At 44.0% G+C, this 26,886-nt stretch overlaps 1 protein-coding gene and 1 long non-coding RNA gene across 4 annotated transcripts in view; one reads left to right on the top strand and one right to left on the bottom strand.

Annotated features, from left to right (window-relative positions):
- abca2 (ATP-binding cassette, sub-family A (ABC1), member 2) overlaps nt 1–23,036 on the bottom strand; it is a 68,729-nt gene extending 45,693 nt beyond the window's left edge. For all 3 annotated transcript variants that reach the window (XM_042102085.1, XM_042102087.1, XM_042102088.1), the window contains exon 1: nt 22,231–23,036. In XM_042102085.1, the coding sequence (XP_041958019.1) occupies nt 22,231–22,296 (66 nt within the window). In that variant the 5' untranslated portion in view covers nt 22,297–23,036. The remainder of the gene's footprint in view (nt 1–22,230) is intronic.
- Nucleotides 21,526–26,034, top strand: LOC121715989. Its single transcript, XR_006033727.1, has 2 exons — nt 21,526–21,705; nt 25,845–26,034. It is a non-coding gene; the product is annotated as an uncharacterized LOC121715989 (long non-coding RNA).
- Nucleotides 26,035–26,886: the final 852 nt, after the last annotated feature.

Below are 26,886 nucleotides of genomic sequence, written 5' to 3'. Positions count from 1 at the left end.
AGAGAGTCGGGGTGGGATCCGGAAAGGACCACGGGGCGGGAATCGAACCCGGGTCGCCGGCGTACGGTGCAGGTGCCCCAGCCAGTTGCGCCACGGCTGGGGCCCACTGACTGGCATTTACTGGTATTATTCACCCATGGTTGGCTTTCTTCAGCCTAAAGCCTAGTTCAGTTCAGTTTCTCGCTCTGTTTTGATCTTCTAGAAGTCTTATGTAACGTAAAACCTTGGTGCAGTGGTATATCTATCTCCCTGTAGAAATGTCACTGTTCGCTTTAAAAAAAAAAAAAAAAAAAATCACAATTTAGCACATACAACACACGCATCGAAACACTACAACACACAAAACAGCAGGGACAACACATCTAGACACATCCACAGGACAGAAAAGAAAAGAAAAGAAAAAAGAAAAGAAAGAGAAAGACAATAACAATCAGAACAATAATAATAATAATAATCCTACGTTACCACAGTCTGTGGGTTATCCATTATTCAATCTAAGTTAGTCATTTTATAGTATGTAGATAATTCAATATTAAAGACCAAGTGGATAAGTAATCTTGCAGTCTTGAATGTCGTTTACTTGTGATTTCTTCGATGGGCAACAAGTCTATTATTTGTTCCAGCCATTGACCCAAGGTGGGTCCTGACTGGGGAATCCATGTACTAAGTATACATTTTTTAGCAAAATAGGAAAGCATTATAAACACACATTTTCTTGTATAGGGAAACTTATTTTCAACAATTCAACAAATATAACATAGGGCACAGCTCAAAAGTACAGTTACACATATCCTGAATTGCTTTATGAATCTTCTCACAAAAGGAGTGAACAGCTTTACAATGCCAAAATAAATGCATAAATGTTCCAAATTCAGTTTCACATTTTCTACACATAGGATAATTAGTGCCATCAAACTTATTAAGCTTCACTGGAGTTATATAGTATTTATACAGGAATTTATAATTATTATAATTATTATTATAACTGTTCGCTTTTTAAAACATGTTTACAGAACATATATGGCAATCCATGCCTGCTTGATAACCCCAGTGAAATGCCCTTGAGGGCTGTTCTGCTGGTGATGTGTTTTGTCCACAATAGTTGCTTTGTTGATGATTTTGTTTTTTCTTTTTTTTTTATGGTACATAGGCTTGGTTGTTGACTGGCTGCTGTGGGAAATCTCCTACCTACAGCACCAGAATAGGACTAGAATCCCTCCTGGCTAACAACAACTGTCTTTTAGGAGCAGCTTTCAGTGAGAACAGCTCAGGCTAGCAGGGTTCACCATCAGCCACTCCAGCTAACAGTAGCTCTCGCTAAAGCCCGAAAGCTCACCTTCATCATTAAGACTCTCCTGCTGCAATTGAGCCATGGATAAAAAAAGCTGTGATCAATAGCGCTGGATTGATTCCCTATGTCGCATCCTGCTATTTGTCTCCTGAGTAAACAGCAGCACCCGCCTTGCTCACTTCCTGCCGTCTCAATGTGATTTCCCCTGAGAATCGCTCATCACCATACCTTCATCAGGTGTGTTGCTACACTAGACCTGTACGCCCCAGGCCCCCCATATATTAACACCCAACTCATCTGAAATCGTTCACTTTGCATAAGGACAACTGTGTTCTCCCCTAACAACATTTACCCTGGCTGCCATGGTTATTCTTCATGGTACATGAAAAATAAACAGACTGTTGTTTATTGCGAGATCAGTGATTAATATTTCATTTCAAATTGCCTGGTAACAAATAATTGAGTATGTTAGATTACTTCACTGGAAGGTAAATCATAAAAGAATCCCAACAATCCAAACAGTATTCTAATTCTAGTGTTCTTATCCATAGAAAGTAAACAGTGAAACACTTTAACACATTCATAATGTGTTATCTATAGTTAGTGACACGTGCATTATGTTTCCCACATAACTTCCAGATCAACCAGATCGATCCATCCAGAGTCAGATCTCCAATCTGGGACGTCCAGTTTTACCACACAGATGATTTGCTCTGCCGAGCTGCAAGCCTGCTCAAAACATGCCCCAGCTAGCCATCCTGTCCTTGTGCTGCTGCCACTGACCTACATATGGTCAAGCACACTTGATCACCAGTTTTTAGGTTCTAGAACTTTTTTGAGTTCACCAAGGAGCCTCAAGGGGGAGAACAGGGCCCTTGTGGATACATGTGATGGGATCTGGGAAAACCTACCACATGGGGAAATCTTCACCAACTTAAAATTCTGATACCATCGTGGCTAGGATGGCATCCAGAATGTTGCTAGGGGATGGTATCCAGGATGTTGATAGGATGGTATCAGAATCTTAAGTTGATGCCATTTCACCAGAGAGGGTTGAAACGAAGAAGCAATCAAGGATTTTTTTATTTCACCATGTGATGGGTTTCCCAGATCCCATATCACACATCTCAATGTCAGTATCCGATTGAATCAAAGACAAAAATCTGAACCATTCTGTTTCTTCATTTTCACATTAGTGGAATAAAGTGGCAAAAGACAGAAGCATGGAGAAAGTCAAAGCCAAAAAGCGAATGTGAGTGCACTGTTGTGCTCATCAATGTTCAGACTAAATGTTCTTAATTACGACTGAGCGTTTGTTGTTGTTTTGGTTTTTGTAAAAACAGCAACTCAACTTCACAAACAAACTTTGATCTCTGTGCTCGTGGAGCTGTCAGTTGTGATCAATACATACCAACCTGCAGGCCGGCCCCGCGAGCCTCTCTGCAGAAAATCCCCCACACCAAATTATGGAGATGTTATCACTTCAGTTACTGTAGCAGCAGTCCTCAGAGACCTTTATCTCCTTACTGAAAACAACAGTGCACACACACACGCACGCACGCACGCACGCACGCACGCACACATACACACAAACAAAGCACAAACACTCTCACACACACACACCCTAGCAGCACTACACACACACACACACACACACACACACACACACAAACAAAGCACAAACCCTCACACACACACACCCTAGCAGCACCACACACACATACACACCACACACACACACACACACACACACACACTTCCATCTATTCCCTCTTCCCCCGAAAGGCTTTCTGAAGCATAATTACAAACAGCAAAGTTGAAGGCACTAATCAGCTTCTTAACTCAAACACAAGCTTAACAGTAGGTCAGGGACCGGTAATGTTAGCCAAGCAGGCAGCCAACCCATCGGAGAGTTCTGACCTCTGACTCAGAACTCCCCACTGGACCGGACACATCCTGTCGGACCTCATTCACAATGACTTAAACGTAAACACACCGGATACTAAACGCTGCCCTTGAGTAAACAGTCTCTCTGACAACACACAACTCATTTACGTGACTACGAATGGCAACAGTTGTCCTGTACATCTCCCCACAGTGCACTACAACCCGTGCCATTATAGAGGACCACAGGGGAGTGCAGCTACTGTACACGCACGCGAGATGGGATATTACTAATTCATGCTGTAAGCGCGGATGTGAATCTCGGCCTCTCCTGGAGCCAAGTGCTGTTGTTTATAGTTGTTCATATCGTCAAATACTGGCTAAGTGCTGCCGTTGAGAATTGTGGATTAGATCTAGCATTGAGCAACACCATTAAGTCGAACATTTTACTGCAGTGTGGTACACACACACACACACACACACACACAGAACTGATTCAAAATCCTTCAGAGGACATGAAACAACTTGTGAGTTCAAAGCCATTACGCTAAAGCATCCATCTTTCAATTAGCCTGAGTCTAAGCCAGTGTCTTGTGCCTGAGAGGAGGATAGGTGGGGGGGGGGGGCTGGGGGGATGGGGGTTGAGCGAGGTCGACCGGTCCATCTGATAGCGAGCGATCTCTGACTGGGGGCAGTGAAGTGGGGCGCAGTGCCGGGCCCTCATTTAGCAGCACAATGGGCGCGGATGACAGGGCAGTGCCACCTGAGACCCTGGCCCCGGCCAGCCCGCCTCATCTTTCAGGGCAGCCTTATTTAAGGAGCTCGCCTGCCTGCAGTGGGGCCTCCCATACACACCGGCCAGCCACAGAGCCTCCCCACCTGCCCACAGCTCTTCCTCAATGGTGCGTTTGTGTCTGGTGTCCTCTGACACCGTCCATCTTGACACAGTGGACAGCCACACACACACACACACACACACACACACACACTGTCGAAAGGCTTGGTTTCAGCAGAGCCAGGTTTTCTGCAGTGTAGAACAAAATACACTGAGAGCTATAAAATGAACTGGTCTGTGATTTGTGACTCACACTAGTGAACTGCGGTGACTTCATGGGGACAGACGCTGACGCCTTTATACATTTTAGACTGCACTATAGTGAATAATGCACCACCCATTATCCAATATCTTTGATCAGGGGACTTGGAGTGGTTACAAACAACTCCGACAAGCTGCCCTGGGGCGGCCCAGCTGAGTCCACATCCTATGCTGACTCTACAGCTGCAGGTCCAGTCACAGGTGTCCCAGCACTAAAGGAGAATGGCCAAGATGGATAACAGGCAGTAATCACCTATGTGTGTCTGATAAAATATGTGTGTAAGTGTGTATCTCTCTCTCTCTCTCTCTGATTAGTACCTTCAGCTTTGCTGTTTGTAATTATGCTTCAGAAAGCCTTTCGGGGAAGAGGGAATAGATGGAAGTGTGTGTGTGTGTGTGTGTGTGTGTGTGTGTGTGTGTGTGTGTGTGTGTGTGTGTGTGTGTGTGCTATATCTTTACTTTTCCTCTCAGTGGTGGCTGTATCTAGTAGTGGCTGAATAAGTCTCTCTCTCTCTCTCTCTCTCTCTCTCTCTCACCTTGCTCTTTTGGGTCTGGACAGCCCCTACAGCGCTGCCTCTCTAATAAAATGCCGGCAATCAATTATTAAGTCGCCCTGTACTCTTCTATCCTTAAATAATTAAGCGGGCTGATTATGCGAAAGCATTACTGCTGAAGCGCCTAGTGGGAGCTGGGACAGAGATGGGGCTAGTGTGAGAAGCACAAGGACCTGAGAGAGAGAGAGAGAGAGAGAGAGAGAGAGAGAGAGTGAGAGAATGAGAAAGAGACAGACAGAGGGAGAGAAAGAGGTGGCCACACCTGCACCTGTGGTCAGAGCTCGCTCATACCGGTCTGTTTCACACACACACACACTGCCCAGGTGTGTGTACTGTAGATTGGGTTGTATCTGGTGAATGACTATGTCTGGTATTTGCATCTTTGTGGTTGTTGTTGATTCATTGTTTGCTCTGCTTACAATGACAAAGTCTTTCTATCTATCTATTTATCTATCAATCTATCTATCTATCTATCGAGTGTGAAGGTGCCTAATGTTTGCCTATGGGTAAGCATGCATGAACAGTATGTGTGTGTGGAAATATGAATGAGTATACATATGTGAGTGTGTGTATATGGTGTATTTGTGTGTATGTGACTGTGTGTGTGTGTGTGTGTGTGTGTGTGTGTGTGTGTGTGTGTGTGTGTGTGTGTGTGTGTGTGTGTGAGAGAGAGAGCAAGAGAGAGAGGGGGAGAGAGAGAGAGAGAGGAAGTGAGTGAGAAAGGGGGTACGAGAGGGAAAAAGTGAGTGAGTGAGTGTGTGAGAGTGATAGTGGGATTTTTTCTTATAACAAACTAAAGAGTGTGTGTGTGTGTGTTTGTGTATGTTATATATATATATATATATATATATATATATATATATACACACATATGTATTCACAGATTTTGTTTTATGACTGTCATTTAGTTTTGATGAGTTCGAGATACTGTATGCTTTGGCAACACTTTCTTCACAAATTGTCATGCCAATAAAGCGTTTTGAATTTTAGTGAGAGAGAGAGAGAGAGAGAGTGAGAGATGGAAAGAAAGAGAGGAGAGAGAGAGAGAAAGAGGGAGAGAGAGGGAGTGAGTGAGTGAGAGCGGGGGTGATGAGAGAGAAAGTGAGTGAGTAAGTGAGAGAGAGAGAGTGTGATAGAGAGAGAGTGGGAGAGAGAGAGAGAGAGAGAGAGAGAGAGACAGAGAGAGCAAAAGGGTAGGGACACGAGAGGAACCATGACACAAATCAAAGCGCCGTCTCGCCATCGCACTCACTGAAGCTGACAGCTGGCTACGACGCATGGCTGTGGAGTGGACACTTTCAAACGTGTGTGCAAAAGTGCAGCCATCCACCACGTCACTACTCCTCTCCTCCCAGGCATCATCACCACACCGTTCAAAGGACACATGCATATTTCAAAAAGCCCATGAGACACTAATGCAGAAATGAGTCACACACACACACACACACACACACACACATTGCGGAGACAAGTGACTTCATAACAATACACCAAGGGACGCTTCTGCATTAGGTCAGCATAGCAGATACCATGGAACTGTTGTATAATAATCACTCTCTCAGTGCCCTGTGTGAGCATGCTGTGGAGATATTTCAGAGTTAGGATTAATATTCCAGTGAGAGGAGAGAGGGAGAGTGGTCACCCGACTTGGCCTCACATCCAGGCCTCAGGGGTAATCACGATGCAATCTGACCGCTTCATCAAAGAGACAGGCTCATTGGTATGGCAGTCAACATGAACTATAGTGAACTACAGTCTCTTCATATAAGTTGTTTTTGAGTGTTTATGTTACTTTTATACTTATTTATATATACTTACTTATTTATGTACTTACACTCGAACTTAATTTAAGAGCGGAAAGCTTTTTAAATCGTATACTTTTGGAAGCACTCCATGTACAGAGTATATCACCATGCAGCTGAGTCAGGGTTGCTGTGTGCTTTACCGTTTAATTCCATCTTTATTTTTGTGGATGGCTAGAGCAGACTCTTGTGCTCAGTGACTTGTTTACAAAGTGCAGAGTCACCTTCATTAGTGGTGCTGCACAGGCAGTCACAGTCCCTAACAGTGTTCAAACTAGGCTCTCTGTGGCAGGAGGGCCTTGGTGCTCGGGGACCTGTATGTCAGAGCAATTTAGGAAAGGATCGAGGAGGTCTAGACGAAAACATCTCGCTCCTCTGGATGTGTCGAGGCAGGGACCATGGCAGCACTGCTCTGGGAATGCTTAATCCACCCCCCACCACCACCACCACCACCAGCACACAAAAAAAACATCCAGCCATCTTTAGTTGGAGGGCTGTAAATAGGCCACTGATGTAAGACGGTGCAACCGTAATCCAGAGTCACAAACAGGTGGATGGGTCGGGAGCACATCTCAGCTGAATAGGGCCTAGCAGAGCACTGACAGCATAGGGGACAGAATACAATTAACTGAGTTCAAATATGGTGCCAGCGGACTATGAAGAAAGGGGTAGGCTTGTCTGATTCACCCTGGTGTGGGTTCTTCTTCCATATGAGGAGGACAATGCGCATATGGCCTCACAGAAGAAGAAGACAGCACTGCAAGCTGTGCAGGCCTGTCACAAGTCTGCGTGCACAGACTGGGTGTGGCTGCTGAATGTGCAAAATCCTGCATTGCTATTTGCAAGCCTCTGCGTCATAGCTGCTGCTTAGTATTTATGCATTCACTTGTTTCCCCTGAAACCAACCCAGCCCCACCTGACTGGAGATGGGCTTTGATGTACCTTTTTACATTTTACAGGACACACCTGTCTTAGTCATGTCTAATTGATAACTTCATAGGCCTAAACCAGTAAGGAATCTATAAACTGTCACCATGGAGTCTACAAGCCCCACACTCCCTCACCACAGTCTGAAGCATACCCTAAAACCACACTACACTACCACCAAGAGAAAAACTAAAAATCTCAAACGACATATCATATTGACAGCGGTGTTGTGCCAGTAAACTTTAGGGAATGGATACCATTCAAAATCTAATGTTGCTACTTAGTTGTTTCTCACAGGAAAAATATTTGAGTCTCACCAAGTGGAAACAATTTGATAGTTAATGTGGTAAATTTCCACCAATATCAGTGGCAAAGCATCGCACACATGCTGGCCTAATCCATCTAACACAAGAATCACTGTAGTACAGTGTAGAACAAAAAAAATAAGCCCCACTGCCAGATGTTAATTAGCCCACAAACAGATTGCAATTTGGCAAAAGAGATTGGGGAGGCACGACGAGTACGAGCAAACACCAGCCAGCTCCACAGCCAAAATCTGCAGGGATTGGAACAGGTGAAGTGTGCCACACAGCCCGGTCACCCTGGCACTCCGGATTGGCCAAGTCGTGTCACCACGACGGAAACATTCCATCTCCGCCTGTGTAACAACGCCAAAGAATCCACGATGCGCACGGAATAAGACTCTGGAGGTCATTTTGTTTGTGTCAAGAGAGGCATAAATCTGAATATCATTTTCATGTTCAAACAATAAGCAGCGCCCATGTGGAGTGAAGCAAATGTGGGAGGCGATGAGCTGGAATGAGACAACCTGATGGAGGGAGGCAGAAGAGTGGGATGAGGGCAGAGAGACACTGAACATATGACAAGGGGGTTTGGGGCCAGAAAAGGCCTGAGAGAGGACGGTGTGTGTGTGTGTAAGAGAGTGAGAGGGAGTGAGAGAGGGAGAGAGAGAGAGAGAGGGGGGCAGACTATGTGTGTTACATGGTTGATGCTCTTGGCTTTGAGCAAGTGAAAGTCAAATTGAAAACTTTTTCCACATCCTAAAAACCTAAAACCCATGGGGGAATAAAGAGGTTAAAAAAAGAGCCGTGTGAGGCCCTCCGCACCGCTGCTTCCGTCAGCCTCCTCCTTATTAATGACCAGGCAGGTAGTCCAGGTGCTTAGCGTGACAGGTGTGTGCAGGAGGGAAAAAAGAAACAAAAAAACATTTCCACCGTGGACAAAATGGCCGACCCCATGACGTGTCATTTCCTGTTAGTGCCATAGATAGCAGATAGTGTATTCCAGGTGACAGGTGTGTCATGAATAACACAGTAGTCTGTGTTAAGAAAGGCCTTACCTGTTTATCTTTCCTACCTCTGTGGCGAGGAGGGAGGGGAGGGGAGGTCAACGTGCCGCTCTAATGCATTCTCTACACTGGCCTTTATCTGATTAACCTACAGGGATTGTGGACATGTCCACACAAAATAACATGCAGGGTCCTTCATGCGTAATAGGCATAGACACTGATAAGACCAATGAATGATAAACTTATAAGTGGCAGAACAACACAGAGGGCATTGCTGTGAAGTTGTGTCAGCATGTTTGAGGTCTGTTTATTACACATGTTGAAATGTACAAATAGCCAATATATGAATAATGAAAGCAAATGTGCGATTTGTAGGATTGTTACCGAACGTTCTGTAGGCCAAAATCAAAACACTGGTGAACGTTCTCAAGACTACCAGACGCGAGCCTATTCTGGGTTGCCAGATGTAATAAAGACTTAGCTAACGTTAGTTGACCTGCAGCTGCTTTAACGTTTCTCCAACCATGACCCAGCTAAACATTACGGAAACAGTGAAAACAAAAAATACCTCTCAAACCAACGTAATATATTTAGCTGAAGTTAGCGATGCAGATGAAGTTTAGCCTAGGCTACCTGTTGTGGAGAAATATGGCCAGCTCTACGTCAGACTTGATATTCTTCGTTTGACGAAGACGTCACCATCTCAGGAAGCTCCTCCGATGTCCACTTAATTTGTTTCTTGTTTTAATTTTGGAAAATGTCCTGCCTCTCTTAGGCGTTCATGACTACAATTGACAGCCGTTGACAGTTGGCCTTTGCTAATTTGGCAACCCAAATAGGAGGACGCGCTGGCCCATTATTAATACGCTATTCTAGAATTAATCGTTCAAAACATAAATGAAAATTCCAAGAGATTCCGGCCCGTAACTCATTTTTTCATGGGTTTTACGGGTTAGAGTAATGTTGTCAAATAAGCCATTACTTCAATTCATCGTGTTTCCTTACTCTCTGACAACATATGGTGATCATTTTTGGAATGGTTACAGTTTATTTTCCATTATTTCCTACATACTGGACCTTTAAACAGAGGGAAACAAGGAGGACATGTACCCTAAAACACTAAAGCCTAACACCACACACACACACACACACACACACACACACACACACACACACACACACACGCCACCACCCACCCTGTCCAGACTACTGCAGCACCTTCTCTGGGACACTGGGAAGGAAAGGGCTGTCAATCACAACAGGTAAAGCCTAAAACCCTACTCAGCCACTTTGCACCCCCCCACCCCAAACACACACACACCACCACCACCACCTCCCTACCCTGACTAGTGCAGCACCTTAACTGGGACACTGAGGGGGAGAGGTAAAGCCAGCCAGGACAGACAGTCTGGGCTGTGTGGTGGACATGCCACTGACAGCTGCGGTCTCAGAAAGGACACGCCATCTAGTTTGTGTCACAGCTGGAAGTCTGGTGCTAATCCCCCAGTTATGTGAGCTGTGGTTATATATACTGTATAAAAAATACAAACTAAAAAAAAATGAAAAAGAAAAACTCATTCTCTATCATCTCCTTGCTTATTCTCCCTCCTCCCTTATCCTTCTCTGTCCCTCCATCCTCCCTCCCTTTCTTATCCACCTTTTTTTCCACCTCTCTGTTTCGCTTCAGAGGGATTTTCTCCCTCACACACACACACACACACACACTCACACACACACACACACACACACACACACACACACAGCACCGCTGCTCATCACTCGCTCGGCTTGTCCAAAGGCAGCCCGGGCTTTCTCTCTAATCACATCCCTTCGTTTCGCACTCTTCCACCCAGACGGTGCCATAATCCCTCCATCACTGCAGCCTCAGGAACCCCCCATCCCCACCCGCCAGGCACCTTCTCGAGGGCTCCCCCTGCTAAAGATTTGACCTTGGCTCATTCTCTCCGTCCGATCAATTGGAGTGGGCCGCCTCTCTGTGAAGCAGCGCTCAGATTCTGCCTGGAGAGTCCTCCACCCTGTGGAAGGACACTGCCTAAGTAGCCAGACGGGGGGCAATGCAGTGGTTTGATGGGTGGAGAACAAATTGATGTGTCTATGATTTGCTTTGAGATGTTTACTGTATGTCAATGTGAATGCATGCATGAATAGGAAATGGGAAAAGCTTGTTTCATTTTGCCTCTTAAAATAAGATCGTACAGCCTCTCAGCATGGGCAGGACAGAGTCTATTTTGTGGGCTAAAAGAAAAGGTTGGAATTGAGTTGATGTGAAATTGCAAAATGGCCCTCCACAATTTGAGCGAATCACACAGTTTGCTGGAGGGAGGATCACTCTATAAAGACAAAATCCTGTTTAAAAAAAGGGGCTGCCTTTACCATGATTCATACATTCACTTATGCAGTAACTAGCAAATCCACAATCCACACAAATCCACTTGTTATATACTTTACACTGCACTATAACAAATATTCATCTAAAACATGAACTCAAACCAGATGGAACCAGTGGAATTAACATATTTTGAGAATTTCATCATTCCATTCATGACTCCTAGAGCACATGGATATAATGGCTATCGCTGGTGCCATCTCCTCTTGACGTTTCTCTGATCATGTCAGAAAGCAGCTCATTGCCAGTGACAGTGCAGGATGGGAAGTGGCCTTCTTCTCTTGATGTCCTGGCCCAAGCCTCCTGAATAGGACTGCCTAATTAGTGAAATGGGATAGCACTGATCATGTTGAGCCAGCGAGCACAATCAAGTATTGCTGTGCCAGGCATTTTTCAAGTCTACAAGCCGCCGCAGGCGCTTTTCTGTGTGAATGATTCTCTCTCTCTCTCTCTCTGTGCGTGTGTGAGTGTGTGGATGCTTCAACTTTCACATGTGCCAGTCGGTCTGAAACAGTGCAAGCTGGCCATCACGCTAAAAGTTTTGTCAAAGCAACACTATGCGACAATTACACCTTCTAAAAAAATGCATTTAGGAACCTTTGGTATCATCTTCAAATTCCTCTTGAATGTATATATGTTCATGTGATTAGATAGAGACACCTGTGGCCCATGAGCCATCCAGGCCACACACAAGCCTGTCTGGTTATGTAGTCCAAGATGGAGCATCTTGGACTATAAGAAGAGCTTTGACAGCATGACAACATATGGTTAAGAACAAAATTATTCATACCCCTGGCAAATATTGATTTATTGTTCTCTTGACCAATATTTCTTCTGACTGAAAATGACACTGTCACATCTCAAAAGGCTGCACAATAATGTTTTTGTTTTATAAAAAATGGCATGTCCAAAATTATTCATACCCTTTTTAAAAAATCACTGTAAACATCTTTATTTGCCATCACAGCTCCAAATGGTTCATATAATACCTACCAAGCCTCTTCATGTCTCCACAATGATTACAGACTATACATGTAGAGGTTATACTAAGGACTACCTACACTAAGGACTCCTACTGCACTGTTGTGCCTTGAATGTTACCCCTCATTTAAGTCGCCTTGGACAAAAGCGTCAGCTAAATGAATACATGTCAGTTTATCAGTATCAACTCTACAGTTGGTGTTATGAGGCCTTGAAGGTAGTTAGCTTGTGAGCTTCCAACCCAAACTTCTTGCGGCAGATTTAAGTTTGGGCCCCTCTGCGAGCTTTATTATGGGTTTGACACGCACTGATTAATATGCACCTGAGTTCAATCCCAAGCGCCTTAAGCCCCACATCTTGAGCTTTAATCAGCCAAATTCATCCAGCAATGCCAGAGCTCCGCTGATTAAACAACTTTTTCATAATGACAGATTAGCAAAGAAAAGGCGCTGCCAGGTAGATGGAATATGGACATCCTGGGGAGGGCTTGGCATGCATTCCAATGGGGATATTTTACAAATGCTTTTAGCACAGCCTCCCATATGCCTATGCTTTGTTATTGATGTAGTTAAGGTATCGGTAGTATAAAAAGGCAGACAGGGTTGTCAGCATGTTGTAATTGTGCTGTCCCTTATGAAAAATATTCTTTAAATTTGAGTGTCAAAAGAAGTTCATATGCAGTATTTGCCTGTCACAAACTTTTGTCCCATAATTGTTATTTTTTGTAAGGGGTGGGATCAATAATGTTTACAATACACAAAGGACATTCTTTCTTCTAAACATGGAATAACCTTGGTTTTAGCACTGGCTGGAGATCAAATTGTAAGATCAGGGAAGGCGTAATGTTTGCTGATTTTGCTGAACTTTCACATTTGGCACTAAAATCTATCCTCTGGCAAAATGTCAACTGTTAATGTGGACAAAGGTCATCAAGGAGCAACACTACTTTTTTTCTTCTTCTTGCTTTTTAACCACAACAACGACAATCTGATTGGAACAGTACTGCATGCTAGTCAAAGCTTACACAGTACAGTGGCATTAGCACGTTCAAACTTTAAAATGTGCTTCAATAGGCTAAACACACAGAATATCAGCTCATGTACTTTCAAACCATCCACATATGGATATGGATGGTTTGAAAGTACAACAGAAACCATTCACAAAGGTTTGAATACTCTCACTAGAGTGATGCTGTCTACTGTATAGACACAACAGAGTATAGAACATCTTTACAAACGTTCTCTCAGAAGATAAGAATACTCTCATCCTTTCTATATCTGTCTCTCTCTCCCTCCATCTATCCATCTTTCAGCCAATTAAAATTATTTTTCACAAGGACGTTATAAGAATCAAAAGAAAACACAGCTCGGTAGAGGGCATAGTGTGTTTATGTGTGGAGGCCGAAGTTTTAAGTGCTCTGATCACTCTTTCTCTTTCTCATCTCATAAAAATGAATGCCAGAACAAGGTCTTCAGCTTCATTTGTGGTAGCCTTCTGTACTCGTATGGGACTCAATGCACCTTAGTCTAGAAGGTTAAAAGTCTGTTTTATTTTTAATAGGTGGGTGAGACCCCTGAGGATGACTGAGGCACTGGCAGCACTAAAGAGATTCATCTGAGCCCATCTGCTCTATGACAAAACCTCTAGGAGAGGCTTCTTCTGTTTGATTAGCAAACAAGAGTTGCTTACTGTTCAGGGCCTTGTGTTTGAACCAGCAGCGACATCCTAGACACAAGTATCCACACACACACACACACAAACACACACACACACACACACACACATACACACACAGAATACACCCGAACGCTGAACACATATATGAAGACCGAAATCTTATGCCACTGTCCAATCTGGGACTTGCATGTTAAAGTTCAGTTTTGGAGGTGAGTTTCAATTCTGGCTAGATTAATATTTCATGTTTATCAAAGTTGTAAATATTTCATGATATGCTTTATACATGAGGACAAAATTAGCTGATTAATTTCCAGCATCAACTTGCATACTTATTACTGCTGAGGGAGCCAAGAAGAAGGAGGGAGACAGATAGAAATGAGAGAGAGAGAGAGAGAGAGAGAGAGAGAGAGAGAGAGAGAGAGAGAGAGAGAGTAGATGTGAAAAAGTGCAAATCATTGAGAGTAGATGTGAAAAAGTGCAAATCATTGCGAGCGGGCCCAGACAGAAACCAAAACAGATTGACAGCGATAGAGGAAATTTACCAACTCTATTTTTTGCTTTTAAGCATGAAAACATACAGGGCAATGCTACGTACATCCCAATTAGTAAGACTTACTAAGAGCATTCTCTAGCAAAGAATAGTATCCTGGTCTCAGATTCCCATCACTTTAGAGACCAAAACTGTCTCAAAAACTATCGCTGGCCACAAAGACAAGGAAAAATCACAAAAGAAACAGATGGAGAATTTAGAGATTAATAATTGAAAGAGACAGGGGGAGAGAATCGGCCAGTAAACACAGGCAGGCAGGCAGGGCTGGGTGCGCGTGAGAGAGTGAGACGACACGCCGAGCTAAAAAACATCAAAGGACTGAGAGGACGGGAGGGAGGGAGGGAGGGAGGAGGAGAGGAGAGTGAAAGAGAAGAGAACATGATGCGGAAAAATGCAATATAAGAAAATGGAAAAAAAGAAGAATAGAATAGAATAGATAGAGGAGAAGGGGGGTGGAGGGATATGGGGAGTGCGGGTGTACAGCGCCAGGATAAAAGATGAGAGAGCAGGATGGATAGACTGTGAGAGGATAAAAAAGAAGAAAGAGAAGAGAGAGCTGAGCTCACATTAGCTGAAGTAGTGCCGAGAGACCAGTCTAGTTAACTTTAACGAAACAAAATAGCATTGATGTGGAACAGTGATATAACTTTTTTAAGCAATCCATTTCATCTGTGTCATGATATACACAGAATTAATAGTCCCCTGTCAGCCAATCAGAAAATAGTATTTCTTCTGGCCACAGATCTGTTGCAGCAAACAGGTGGCTCACACAGCAGGCCCGGGGAAAGAGCCATCACAGCAGGGATGTTCTGAAACAAAACCAGAAGGAAACACCCACCCTAGTTCACACACACATAACTGACCATCCAAAAACTGACCATGACTCCCAAACACACACACACACACACACACACACACACACACACAAGTCACATGACAGGCCCGCACACACAGACAGGAAGTTTATAGAGGAGACATATCACTAATGGGAAAATGAATGGGGCTCTGGGGAATTCGTAACACTAAACATCCCAGAGTTTTTTTAGCCCGATTTTGGGGGAGATATTTATACCGTACAATTCAGATTTTAAGGATTCGCCTGACATACTTTTGATGTAAATATGACCCTTCTTATCTGGAGTTACTTGTGTCTCCCCATTAATTTGAATAGGAGCCTTATCTTGTTTGTTCAAAATAGCTGCCCCAAGGCGTTACCAAGATGGCCGCCAAGTGGCAAGGCTTGCCTGAAAGGACTTTGATTCAGCATTATATTTAGGCATCAGCAGATTAAAAGAAAAAAAAAAAAAAAAAAAAAGGTTTTGCTTCTATTTTTGAGCGAGTCGAGTGAGGACAAAACCTGGTGAGGTGGGCTGTACCCCCTTGCCCCCCTCTTAAGGGAGTGGGTTTCTGCACTAGATCCCGTAGGACTGATTAAGATGCTAGTTAGGCCCCTCCGCCCAGCCCATCTCTGTTAGCCTTTAGAATTCCCTGAGCAAGCATTAGCCGCTGGCTTTACGGCAGTCGCTTTACCAAAGTAATTAGCATCGCGGAGGGACCAGGCCTCCTTTGCAGCAGTCAATTATGGCCAGGCTTCTGTGGTGACTGGTGTGTCAGGTCAAGGGGCCAGTCATGACTCTGCAGACTCCTCAGAGGTCCTTTGATCTCATCCCATCTCTTTGTTCCCGTCTGTCACCTGCCTGCCACCCCCCCGACATCTCTTGATCTTGCCTTGGTTCACGGCTTTCACCTGCCCTTTCTGTTCGTTCCACAGCAGCTCTGCAATGTCATTTCTCTCACATTATCTTCCTTTTTCTTCTTCTTTATAGCTCTCTCTCTTCTCAGATCAAATCCCCGCTCCTCCCTCTCTCTCTAGGTCACACATGTACACACACACTGAACATATACACACGTACACACACTGACACACACACACACACACACAAACACACGTACACACACATAGGTACTGTACACGCGCACACACACACTCTTTTTCTCTACAGTATACCACCAGGCTCGTGATCCCCTCCAGCTCTCCACCTTTTAAGAGTCCCTTTGTTCAGTTCTTCAGCATCTCTTGCTGACTTTGTTTCCCTGCACTGTGGTTATTCTTCTCTACCAACTCCCTCTTTCTCTTTCAGCACCTGCGGCATACCGCCTGCCTCCTCTCTTCTTTCTCTCCCTCTCTCTTTCTTCCTTTTATCAGCTCGATTCCTGTTCTGTCTCCTCCCATTACTCCCTCTTCCTCACCTCTTCCTCCAGCTCTCTGCTCCTGTGCTTGTTATGCTGCCGTGTAATGTAATTATCCAGCCCCATCTATTTTCTCGCTCTGCTCCGAGAGATTCTGGAAGTTTCCATTTGCCTCAGATTTACCTCAGCCCCCACCCCCCCCCCCCCCCCCCCCCAACACACACACACACACCAGCACCACTCCCATGGCCACACCACACACACCACAATCTTTCTGCCAGACGGATGGACCACTGCGGTTCTTCGTTCAGTGCGTTCCTGGACTGGTGGACTCGTCTCTCTCCCTCTCTCTCTCACACTCATGTATATTTCATGTGCTCTTTCTCCAGTGCTGTTCCCAGGAGTCAGGAGAGAGCTTTCAATAATTCACCGGGCTGACTGAGTCTCTGTGCAGCAGCACTGATGCCACGCGGCAGGCCAGGCTGGGCCTGAGGCTCTGAGTTCCGCTCTTCCCTGACCAGACCATACCCGTCCAGCACGCGGGGTGAGTGTTGTGGGCAAGCAGACAACAGCCAACAACACTGTCCAGCATGCCATATGCACCAGTGCCCCCAACCAACAGTGTCACTGGCTATTCACTACTATCGCAAATTTGAAATGTCATCAAATTAATTGCCCTCAAACACCCACACACTATGTTTCATACACAAAAAAATGTTCCAATTTGTTATAACTGTCTTATTATCAAAATACACTGGGGAACTTGTTTTGACCAACATTAACGCTGTCCAGTTGCAAACAGTGGCCTTTTTATTGCAGCCCGTCATGTGTCCCGAACCGCTTATTACATTTGATTTGAACACATAAAGAACGCCATTCAAGTCTCTGCCCTTTACAGCTTGTCTGGGTCATTCATCAACCCAGAAAAGCCAGCAGCCAGCCTCTTAGACCACCACAATGGTCAAGACCCCGCTCTCTTAAGGCCATTCTACACTAGACAGATAACAGATTATTTACTCAGGCCTAACGTGTAATGCTGTTGTGGCTGTTTACATTTTTAACATGCATCGCTTTGATGTGCAGTCTTGAAAATATGGTCTAACATTCACCTCATACCTTTCTCAAATCCTCAAAGGACCAATATACAGCCTTTAACGTTTAGTGGCCATAATTTCATTGTGGTTTGAATACAAACAAGTTTAAACAGGTTTTAAATAGATAGTCATTTCTTTAAGGCAGAGTACTGAAATGGAGTCATTATGGAACAAGTAAAAATACACTTAGCCAGCAATGTGATTCCATTTAACCATCAGGCTAACCATCAGGCCAGCATGAAAATGAAAGAAGAAAAAGCACAGTTTCCAGTGTGAAGGCTCTGGAGGTGCTACTTCAAATGCTGTGATTTATTTATTTTATTGGTACGTCTGTTATGGGAGTTGCTGGGGGTTCACTGACAAAAACTGCTTACCCTGATCAAGTGCTGGCTGCAGTGCAGTTTATCTGATATCTTCGTTAGTGCTTTCAGCTCTATTTTGAGAGAGACAGAGAGAGAGAGGCTACCCTGTAGCTTTATGTAGGAACTAATGTGTTGGTGATTTAGGTGAACTATGAGGGATTCCCTGCAAAACTTTACACCAGTGTGCCTTGCAAATCTGGACAGCAATTTAACCTACAATCCATTTACAAATTAAGGGTGAACGTTTTGGAATAAATGCATTTATTTTATTCACTATATGCATTTATTTTATATTATTTTTCATTTTTATTCCCAAAATAGTAAATGTATGCAATATATTCTATCAGTGGTCTAAAAGCCCAGAGGGAACTGGACTCCCATTCAAAATGTCCAAACAAACAACAGACACTGGAGAAACTCCACGGCAGAAACTGGACATGTTTCTCTGAGGTTATTTGAAGCCTGTAAGACAATGCAGAGTAAAGGCAGGGTGTGATCAAGAGTGCAGAGTAAAGGCAGGGTGTGATCAAGAAAGCAATTCTCATTATTTTAATTGATGCAGCAGCAGATCCAATGTCCCTCTAGTGACATCGGCTGGTACGTGCTCACACAAACACACACACACACACACACACACACACACACACACACACACACACACACACACACACCTGGATGGGCCCCAGTCAAAGGGTTAAGCAAAGCATAAAACCCCAAATGAGTCACTAATCTGCAATGAATTGTTTCATGTAAACTAATAAAAACTGAACTGATGTTTTCAGTTTCACAAAACATACCATCACAATACTTGAGTACCGGTATATCTTTATTTCCTTACAACCTTATTAATTCATCCAGCTGCTGGCTCCTGTCTCTGCAGCCGGCCATTCTGCCTTTGTGTCCCTGCTGTCCTTGATTTCTTTTTATGTCTATCTTTATCTGTCTATCTGTCAATTTTTCACAGTCCCCCTCTCTCTTCCTCTCTCACTCTCTCTCTCTCTCTGTGTCTCCATCTGAGTAAGTCAGTGAGCGACTGGTGGAACTAGGTCAGCCGGTGCTGCTCTTAGCAGTAAGGTGATCGCAGAGAGCTCCACCGAGAGCCAGGGATGCAGCGCAACGTTGCTGCCTTCTCTTTCATCGCTCGCTTCTCCCGCTCTCTCTCTCCCAGGACTTTACACAGAGGGAGGAAGAAGCGAGAGGAAGAAAAAGAGAGAAATAGAGAGAAGAGAGAGAGAGAGAGAGAGAGAGAGAGAGAGAGAAAGAGAGAGAGAGAGAGAGAGAGAGAAGAGAGAGAGAGAGAAAGAGAGAGAGAGAGACATGAAAGGAGAAATACATCTGATGATGACAAAACATCTCCAACCTCGTGGTTTGGACATGAGACGGCACAGTGGGGTAAGACAAAAGGATCTTCCTCGACATGACAGAAGCTACAAGACAAGAGAGTGAAAACAAAAGGCCCTCCTCTCCTCGAATCTGTGTCAACGCTCGGTCAAACAGGGCTACGGTCTAACGCAGTGCTGCTGCTGCCGCCAATGTTACTGCTACTGCTGTTCCCACAGACATCTACAGCAACTCTACTCCATTTGAAAAGCAACCCAGTCAAACAAGATGACACATTGAATGTGAGCGGGACTCAGTTTCTTTTTTTATTTATTGCTGAGATGACTGTTGCATTTAAAAGCCTGTACTCTGTGCCACTTGTCTCTCGTTGCCATCCCAACGGTTGCATTTCCTGGCACTGTTGGCAGGTAAAAACTGTGCCACCACTGGCTGGGTACATAACGCGTTTCCACTCCCCTCCTCTCCTCTCCCCGCACGTCTTCTGCCACAGCAGCAGCAGCACATCAAACAGCAGATTACACCAGATTAATCATTAACTCATGGCAGTTGAGCATCACAAGAAACAAGGATCACTGACTGCTGCCTTTCCTGCTTTCTCCACCTGTGTTTTTGACCCGGTTTCCAAGGGGCGGTTAAAACTCTCAAAAAGAGAGTGTTTCTTCCCACGCATGTGGTTGCATGAATAAATTGTGAGATGAATATGAGGTGCTTCACTAAGCATAAGCACAACACTACCTGTAGTACTGCTGTGCTTAGAATTCTGAACGTGCATCAGTCATGCAAATAAATACAATGCAAGGGAAGTCAACAGACTAAGACGAAACTGAACCACAAAAACAAACAGGTGAAGGACGCACAGGATATAGAAGACACACAAACAACGGCAAATTCTACTGGTGTTTCAAGGCTGCATAAAAGAACTATAAAGTTCTCTCTCACATTCTCACTGCTGGCAACTGCTGACTAACCAATTCCCAGATCCATCAATCTGCAAGACTATTGGCTATTGAAGTAGGCCCCATGATAAACCTACACAGTGACGTGGATGTTGCTATTATTACAATGGCAATCCTGCCCCCTGGGAGCCTGGCGTCTGTATTGAGTGGGATCTATAAATGTTACTGTTGCTAAAAATAGACCATGAAAAATGGGTCCTGCCATATATACCTACAGCAATACCATCCAAGGGAAATACAAGCCACAGGTTAAAACTTCAACCTTCAAACCGTCAAAGCAGAGTCTAGATCTGCTGCCTAACGCTCATTTGTGCAGACTCTCTAAACGTGCAGTCCACCAGCCTAGTTTGCAAAATTGTGTTTTAGCAGTTGGAAAAAGCTGGTAATCCAAAACAATATTTGTCAGTTTCAGAGAACTGATTCGACTCATGGCCTTCTGGCTGTCCATTCTGTGTGCGCACTCAGAAAAAAAAGCTTGGGTGTTTACACAATCTTGACTAGCTGTATATTGACTGAAACAAACAACAAGGTTTGTGACTGAGCCATGCACAATTCCTGCTCATCAACACATTGCCACAGAAGCTCAGAAAGAATGGGTGTTTTTTTACTTGGTTTTTGAGTCAAAATATTAACAACCTTTCATCAGAATCACAGAGGTCACCTTTAATGAAGCCCCATATCAATAATAGATGTCCAGAAGACATCCTATGTGATAACCTTTTATTATAATTTGATGGCCTGGATTTATCCTATAGCCTAATTATAATTGTAAATGTGCACTGCAGGTACATGTATTTCAAATTCAAAGGCAATAGATCCCAATAACTGGGGAGCTAAGATAAAGATAAATGCCATTAACTGGGAGTTAAAATCCCTGACATCTCTCAAAATCATCTTTTTAAAATCATAAAATAGAGGAATACATTTTATTTCAGCAATCCCCAACCAAATTATGCCAAGCATTGTTGAAACAGAGGTAAGCCTACAACTGGTGAACTGGTTTACCTTAACTTGTGTGCAAAATGAATACTCTGTTAGAAACAAGGCTGTCATCCTGGCTAAGCCCTTATTTGTGACAGCACTGAAATGCAGCCCCTTCCCTTTCCGCTCCCTTCGCGTGCTTCGTCTCTGGGATGAGAATGAGTCAGGGATCCCAGTCGGGGATTCTAATCCAAAAGCCCCTCTGGAAGCTTGACTGACAGGAGACAACAGAGCCCCCCCGTCACTGCCTTCTCAATGAGTCTCCTTGCAGCTTACTGATGATACTCATGCAAAACAACTCCGGTATGACCTTATCATTATTATCATGGCGAGTAAGTCTGTGTATATACAATTATATAAAAGAAGTAAACGTTAATTGTTTGGGGGGGGGGGGGGGGGGGGCTTCAATGTGATGTAGTCTGACATCAATGTGCCATTCATTCTGCATGAAGGGAGGGGTATGCAACCTGTTTTCCACCATCACGTGTAGGCGCAAAACAAGTGATGCTGGTCTAAAGCACTTAATACTAACTGAATACAGTTTGATTTTAATTAACCATACAACAATCAATTTCTATCATATTAGAATAGAAAGATATGACAAGAAAAAACGAATTATTTTCATTTCACAGTTCTCTCAGAAATAGATGTAGCCTTTAGCCGTTGGGCAACAGTCGAACTAAGACACCGCGACGCCCGTCGGCTCTATCGCTACCATTCACCTGGGGAATAGCTATAATGTCAAGGCCCTTAACCGAAAGTCGTTAACCTTATTCTAAATAACATCTTAGGACTGTAGTCTAATGAGAGAGACGTATTTCAACTTACCGGTCCCCTTCGCTTTAAAGACACATTCTTCCATAACAGGAGATGAAGCTGGTGAAGGAATCCCATTGCGGCAACTTAACCAATCGCTCCGGGGTTGATTCAAAGCAGGATATCAGGCATCACAGTGATGTTTTGTTTTGACAATGCCGTAACGCTACGAACCATGTTTGGCCTTCAGCAGTGAAATAATTACATTGTGAACCCGAGGGCTTCCGTGAGAAAAATCGCCTCATGTGACTACCTAGCGTCTCCTGCTGTTGTCTACGAAATGGACTGCTCTAAGGATGCCTCGGCTGACTACTCTTGATGATATCGTGTGTGTGCGACAAGCCAAGCTGTCATCGCACGGCAACACCGTTATCCAGAAGATACAGCTGTGCGCTCTGTCTTGGAATTAGCTGGATGGAAACCCACCGGATAGATTTCACAGTGCCGTGCGGTGTTGTGGGCGGAGACAGCGCTGCCACTTCTGACTAGCATGTTACCACTGTTCTGCCAGTGGGTTTAATGGTAATCAATTCGTTACATTATCACAAAATACCCGATGCCAAAGCACTATTGCAAGTAACAAATACATTTCTTAGTCCTTAACAAACAACGTGGTGCCATGCTTCTGGGATAGACGATACTCACAAAGCTACGTAACAGATATAGAACCTCACTAAAGGGCCCTGTTTTAAAAAGCAAGTGTATAGCCTACTTTACTGTGATTTTGCTATATGAAGTCATTGTATCCCCTCTGTAAGTCTGTAATTGAAAGAAAAAACAGATAGGCTATAGATAAAGAAAGTGGATGTATAGTTTGCTGAGAGATGTTTTGCTTTAGGATGTAGGCTAAGGTCTTATACTCAACTGTAAGTCTGTGATGAATGGCAGGAAATTAGGACTGCAGTATGCGTTGAAGAAATGAAGTGTTCAGACACACAATATTGTTGACCTGTAACATGTCATTTCCCACCCTGACTTTTTTATATACTTTATGTGATTCATCTTCTTGTAAGCTGAGGCAGTCTAATGGATTGCACGGGCCAGATGTTGTGGGGTTATTTGTGGAGATTTTTAGAGCTTTAAGCGACACTAAGCTGGCAGGATCGTGATGTACCATCACTGTTACTGCAATGTTGAACTTATATGAACCCAGGCCCAGTTTTTCAACTCATATAAGGGCAGTGTCAGGTCTAGCTAATATGACACTATAGCATCACTTCAGTGTTCCGCTGTAGAGCTACCTCTGAACTGGAACATCTCAGGAATTCCTAAAACCTTGTTGGTGTCCCTACACACTTATTACATGTTAAGGTGGAGAATGTATCATAATCACCTTCTTATAAGTGTGCTTTCTCAACAGTCTTTTGTAGGCTAATCATGCATTAAAAATCCATAGAAACACCTTAATTGTATTACAAGCGAATAATAATGTGATTCAGAGTTGAGTGAAAGTCTGAAGGTGTTGAATAACTGCAGAAGATACCTGACATACCTGACAGACATGTGTGACAGTGAACAGTCAATATTGCATTGTGTTTTGTTAGAGGATCACTCCCCACGCCATGTGAATGAACACGTGGGGAGAATATGTACATTTGCCCTTCAGAAATTGAATAGGAGCATTGTATTGCCACTCTGCAGTCTGAGCAGTGTTTAAGACAAAATTACTTTACAATGAAATGTAATACTGAACCTATACTCACAATGTAAACACTGTAAAATGGTGAATTACAATTGTCTACTACCCTCTTGTGGCCAACGCAGAGAGCTACATTTTGTAGCATTAGTGACAACCTGTAGCAACAAGAATCCCCCCAATGGTGGTTCCTAGTGGTTACAAAGAGAAAGACCATGGTGCCCCAATAGGAACTTGCAGGAGGTCCTTGTCCACCAGGGTGTGTTTCCCAAAAGCATAGTTGCTAACCTGTTAGCAACTTAGTTGGTTGGCAATGGGAAATTGCATTACAACCAACAAAGTTGCTAACTAACAAATATGCTTTTGGGAAACGCGCCCCAGGATGTCTAAAGGCCTGTTTGGGTCTAGATGCTTAGTGGTCACCAGCTTCACTTTGGTCAAATTGAGTTCTGTGACTCAAAATACCACATAATAAGGAGAGAGATCTCTGTGAGGGAGGCTTGGGCCCTGAGACCCGCTGGACATTTACATTTATTCATTTACATTTAGCTTTTATCCAAAGAGACTTATGTCAATTATTTAACAAGGGCCACTGTCCTCGGAGCAACTCGGGACTAATACTACGAGTTGTCTAAAGGGGGTCATCCCTATGTTCCCTGGGTCCTATGTTCCCCGCTTGGGGTTAGGGTTAGGGTTAGGCTCCTATGTTCCCCAGTCCCATACAAAGCGGGGAACATAAGTACGCTCCCGTCCAAAGGTTTCTTACGAATAGTAAGATAACCGAAAAACAAGAAGTAAACGCAAAATGAGTCATCTGACAAGAATTTGTCTCGTACAAATCAAAGGACACCACACAATGGGAAGATGTGCTGTCAGTAAGCACCCTGCAGTCCAGGCCCTTGCTGGTGATCCTTAGTATAGGGTTCCCCAGTGTCCTAGTTGAATTCCCATCCTGGTTCATTCCAGATGGCTGATTGATTCCCTCACTCTCCACTCAAACTGGTGTGTGGTGAAAAATGGCTGCTATGCACCTAGGTGGGTAATGCTTGACAGTGGTTGAGGTGATTGGTAGTGGTTGAGAGGAGGTTCCGCCTCTTCATTGCAAAGGGCTTCAGGTGCCTAGATAAAGCACTATATGTGTAATGTGATGTGATTGTTGTTGAGAGAGCTGGGCATGGAGACCTCTAGGCAGTGGAGCTCAGACTCTGCAAATGAGTGTTATCCGAACAGCATCTTCCTTAGGCTAATTTAAAAGTGATAAGACCTGCTAAGAGTGCGGCCGAAGTCCTGTTCGCCTTATTAACAGATTATGTGCCATCAAAATGATTTTGGAAACATTATTTTAAGGGGGGGGGGGGGGCACTCTGTAGGAGGCCTTTAAACTTAGGAGTTTAAATAAAAGTCAGATTTTATTTACTTTTTAAACTCCTGAATTTCCTAGTTCCTAAGTTCCTAGTTGTGCACCCCTTCAGGCTTTGCCTTCACTGTTACACAGAATTAGGCCTATATAAAGATAAACTGCTGTATGAGTGAATTCTGTTTTGGGCATGGTCATTATTGAGAAACAACATGTACTGCAATATGTATTTTATCATGGCCTCTGTATTGTGAGGATATCATCACCCAGCCCTCCAGTATAATGGCCAAATATTCAAAAAGAAGAAGAAGACGAAGAAGAAGAAGAAGGCTTATTATAATTATAGCGCTTTTCTAGACACTCAAAGATGCTTTACCATTTTTACATAGGTACAACCAAACAGACTAGGTACAACCTTCAAACCCTTAGCTGGAATACAAGGTAGGCTATGTAATATTTATGGTGCTCAATTTTGACCCCCCCCCCCCTCAACAGGTCCCTTAGTCCATTTGTCATTCACAACTAGGCTACAGCTTTGCATTTCCAAGAGCCACTTGTCTTGTCTTGTCTTGTCTCTCGTGTCGTCAGTCTGTTTGTCTTTTCTACTCCGTCTCTCTTTCTTTCCCTCATTAGGGTCAATGATCTCGCTGATCATGCCACATTCAAAGATGAGCTCCAGACTATGGAGGATTTCATTGGAGATGACCAAGGACACACAACGGAGATGAGCAAGGACAAATACAAGTAGATACACACAGGAACATACACCCTAAAGGAGAGAGGGGTTGGGTTATTATGTCAAAGCAATAAAGTACTTCACAGATTTCTACTGTCTTTTGCCAACACAGGGTGAAGTATGGGGATATTCTAAAGTCTGGTAGGTTTTGGTATTTGGTAATAGAAGGTAGAAGGGGTATAACACCACCTTCACTATTGGCTAATATCATCTGCATCTGACAATCTTCGGCTGGTGCAAGTGCTGCCAATAGCACACTTGAGCTGTGGGATCTGGATAGCAAGCAGCAGGTTCTGCCACATGAAAGTGCATGGGTGGGGCAGTGACAGTTCCACTATTACATGCAACACCACAAGTACAGGCGGTGGCTAATGTATTTAAGGTGTGTGGGTGTGTGTGTGTGGGTGATGGTGGGGCGTGGCGGGGGTGGAGGATGAGTAGGCATCTCATGGAACATTAGTCTTGTGACCCACACCCGTGGTCTAGAGCTCCAGCACTGTTTCTGGGAACCTAAGTGATTCATCTCGAAAGCTTAGCATGGCCGTGCTGTACACGTATGTGTTACTGCATAACCGCACCATATGTTTAACTGACCAGCATGAAAAAGGCAGGGCTGTCAAAGCAGTTTGCAATAGGTGTAAGCTTGAGAGCTTAGGTGCTAACTAGAAGGTGTCACCAAATGAATGCTAGATAGTTCAAAGACATTTCTGTGTACCCACATGATAAATAGGCTGTGTGCTGTAAGCACCTAATAAGTGAGATCATTTTCTGCCCATATACTGACTTTCATTTCAGTAGAAGGCAACTTTTGCATTTGAAGAAGTAGTCCACTCTTGAAACCACAGCAGATAAAAAAGGCATGCATTTTACATGTAATTAAAAGTATTCTGTGTTGACCCTGGACGCTGTTCAGTTACCCTCTTGGACATTTTTTTGCGG

Source organism: Alosa sapidissima, chromosome 8 (assembly GCF_018492685.1).
Source record: "Alosa sapidissima isolate fAloSap1 chromosome 8, fAloSap1.pri, whole genome shotgun sequence".
Lineage (NCBI taxonomy): Eukaryota > Metazoa > Chordata > Actinopteri > Clupeiformes > Clupeidae > Alosa > Alosa sapidissima.
Note: the sequence above shows the minus strand (reverse complement) of the source record. Positions and strands in the feature narration are given on the sequence as shown.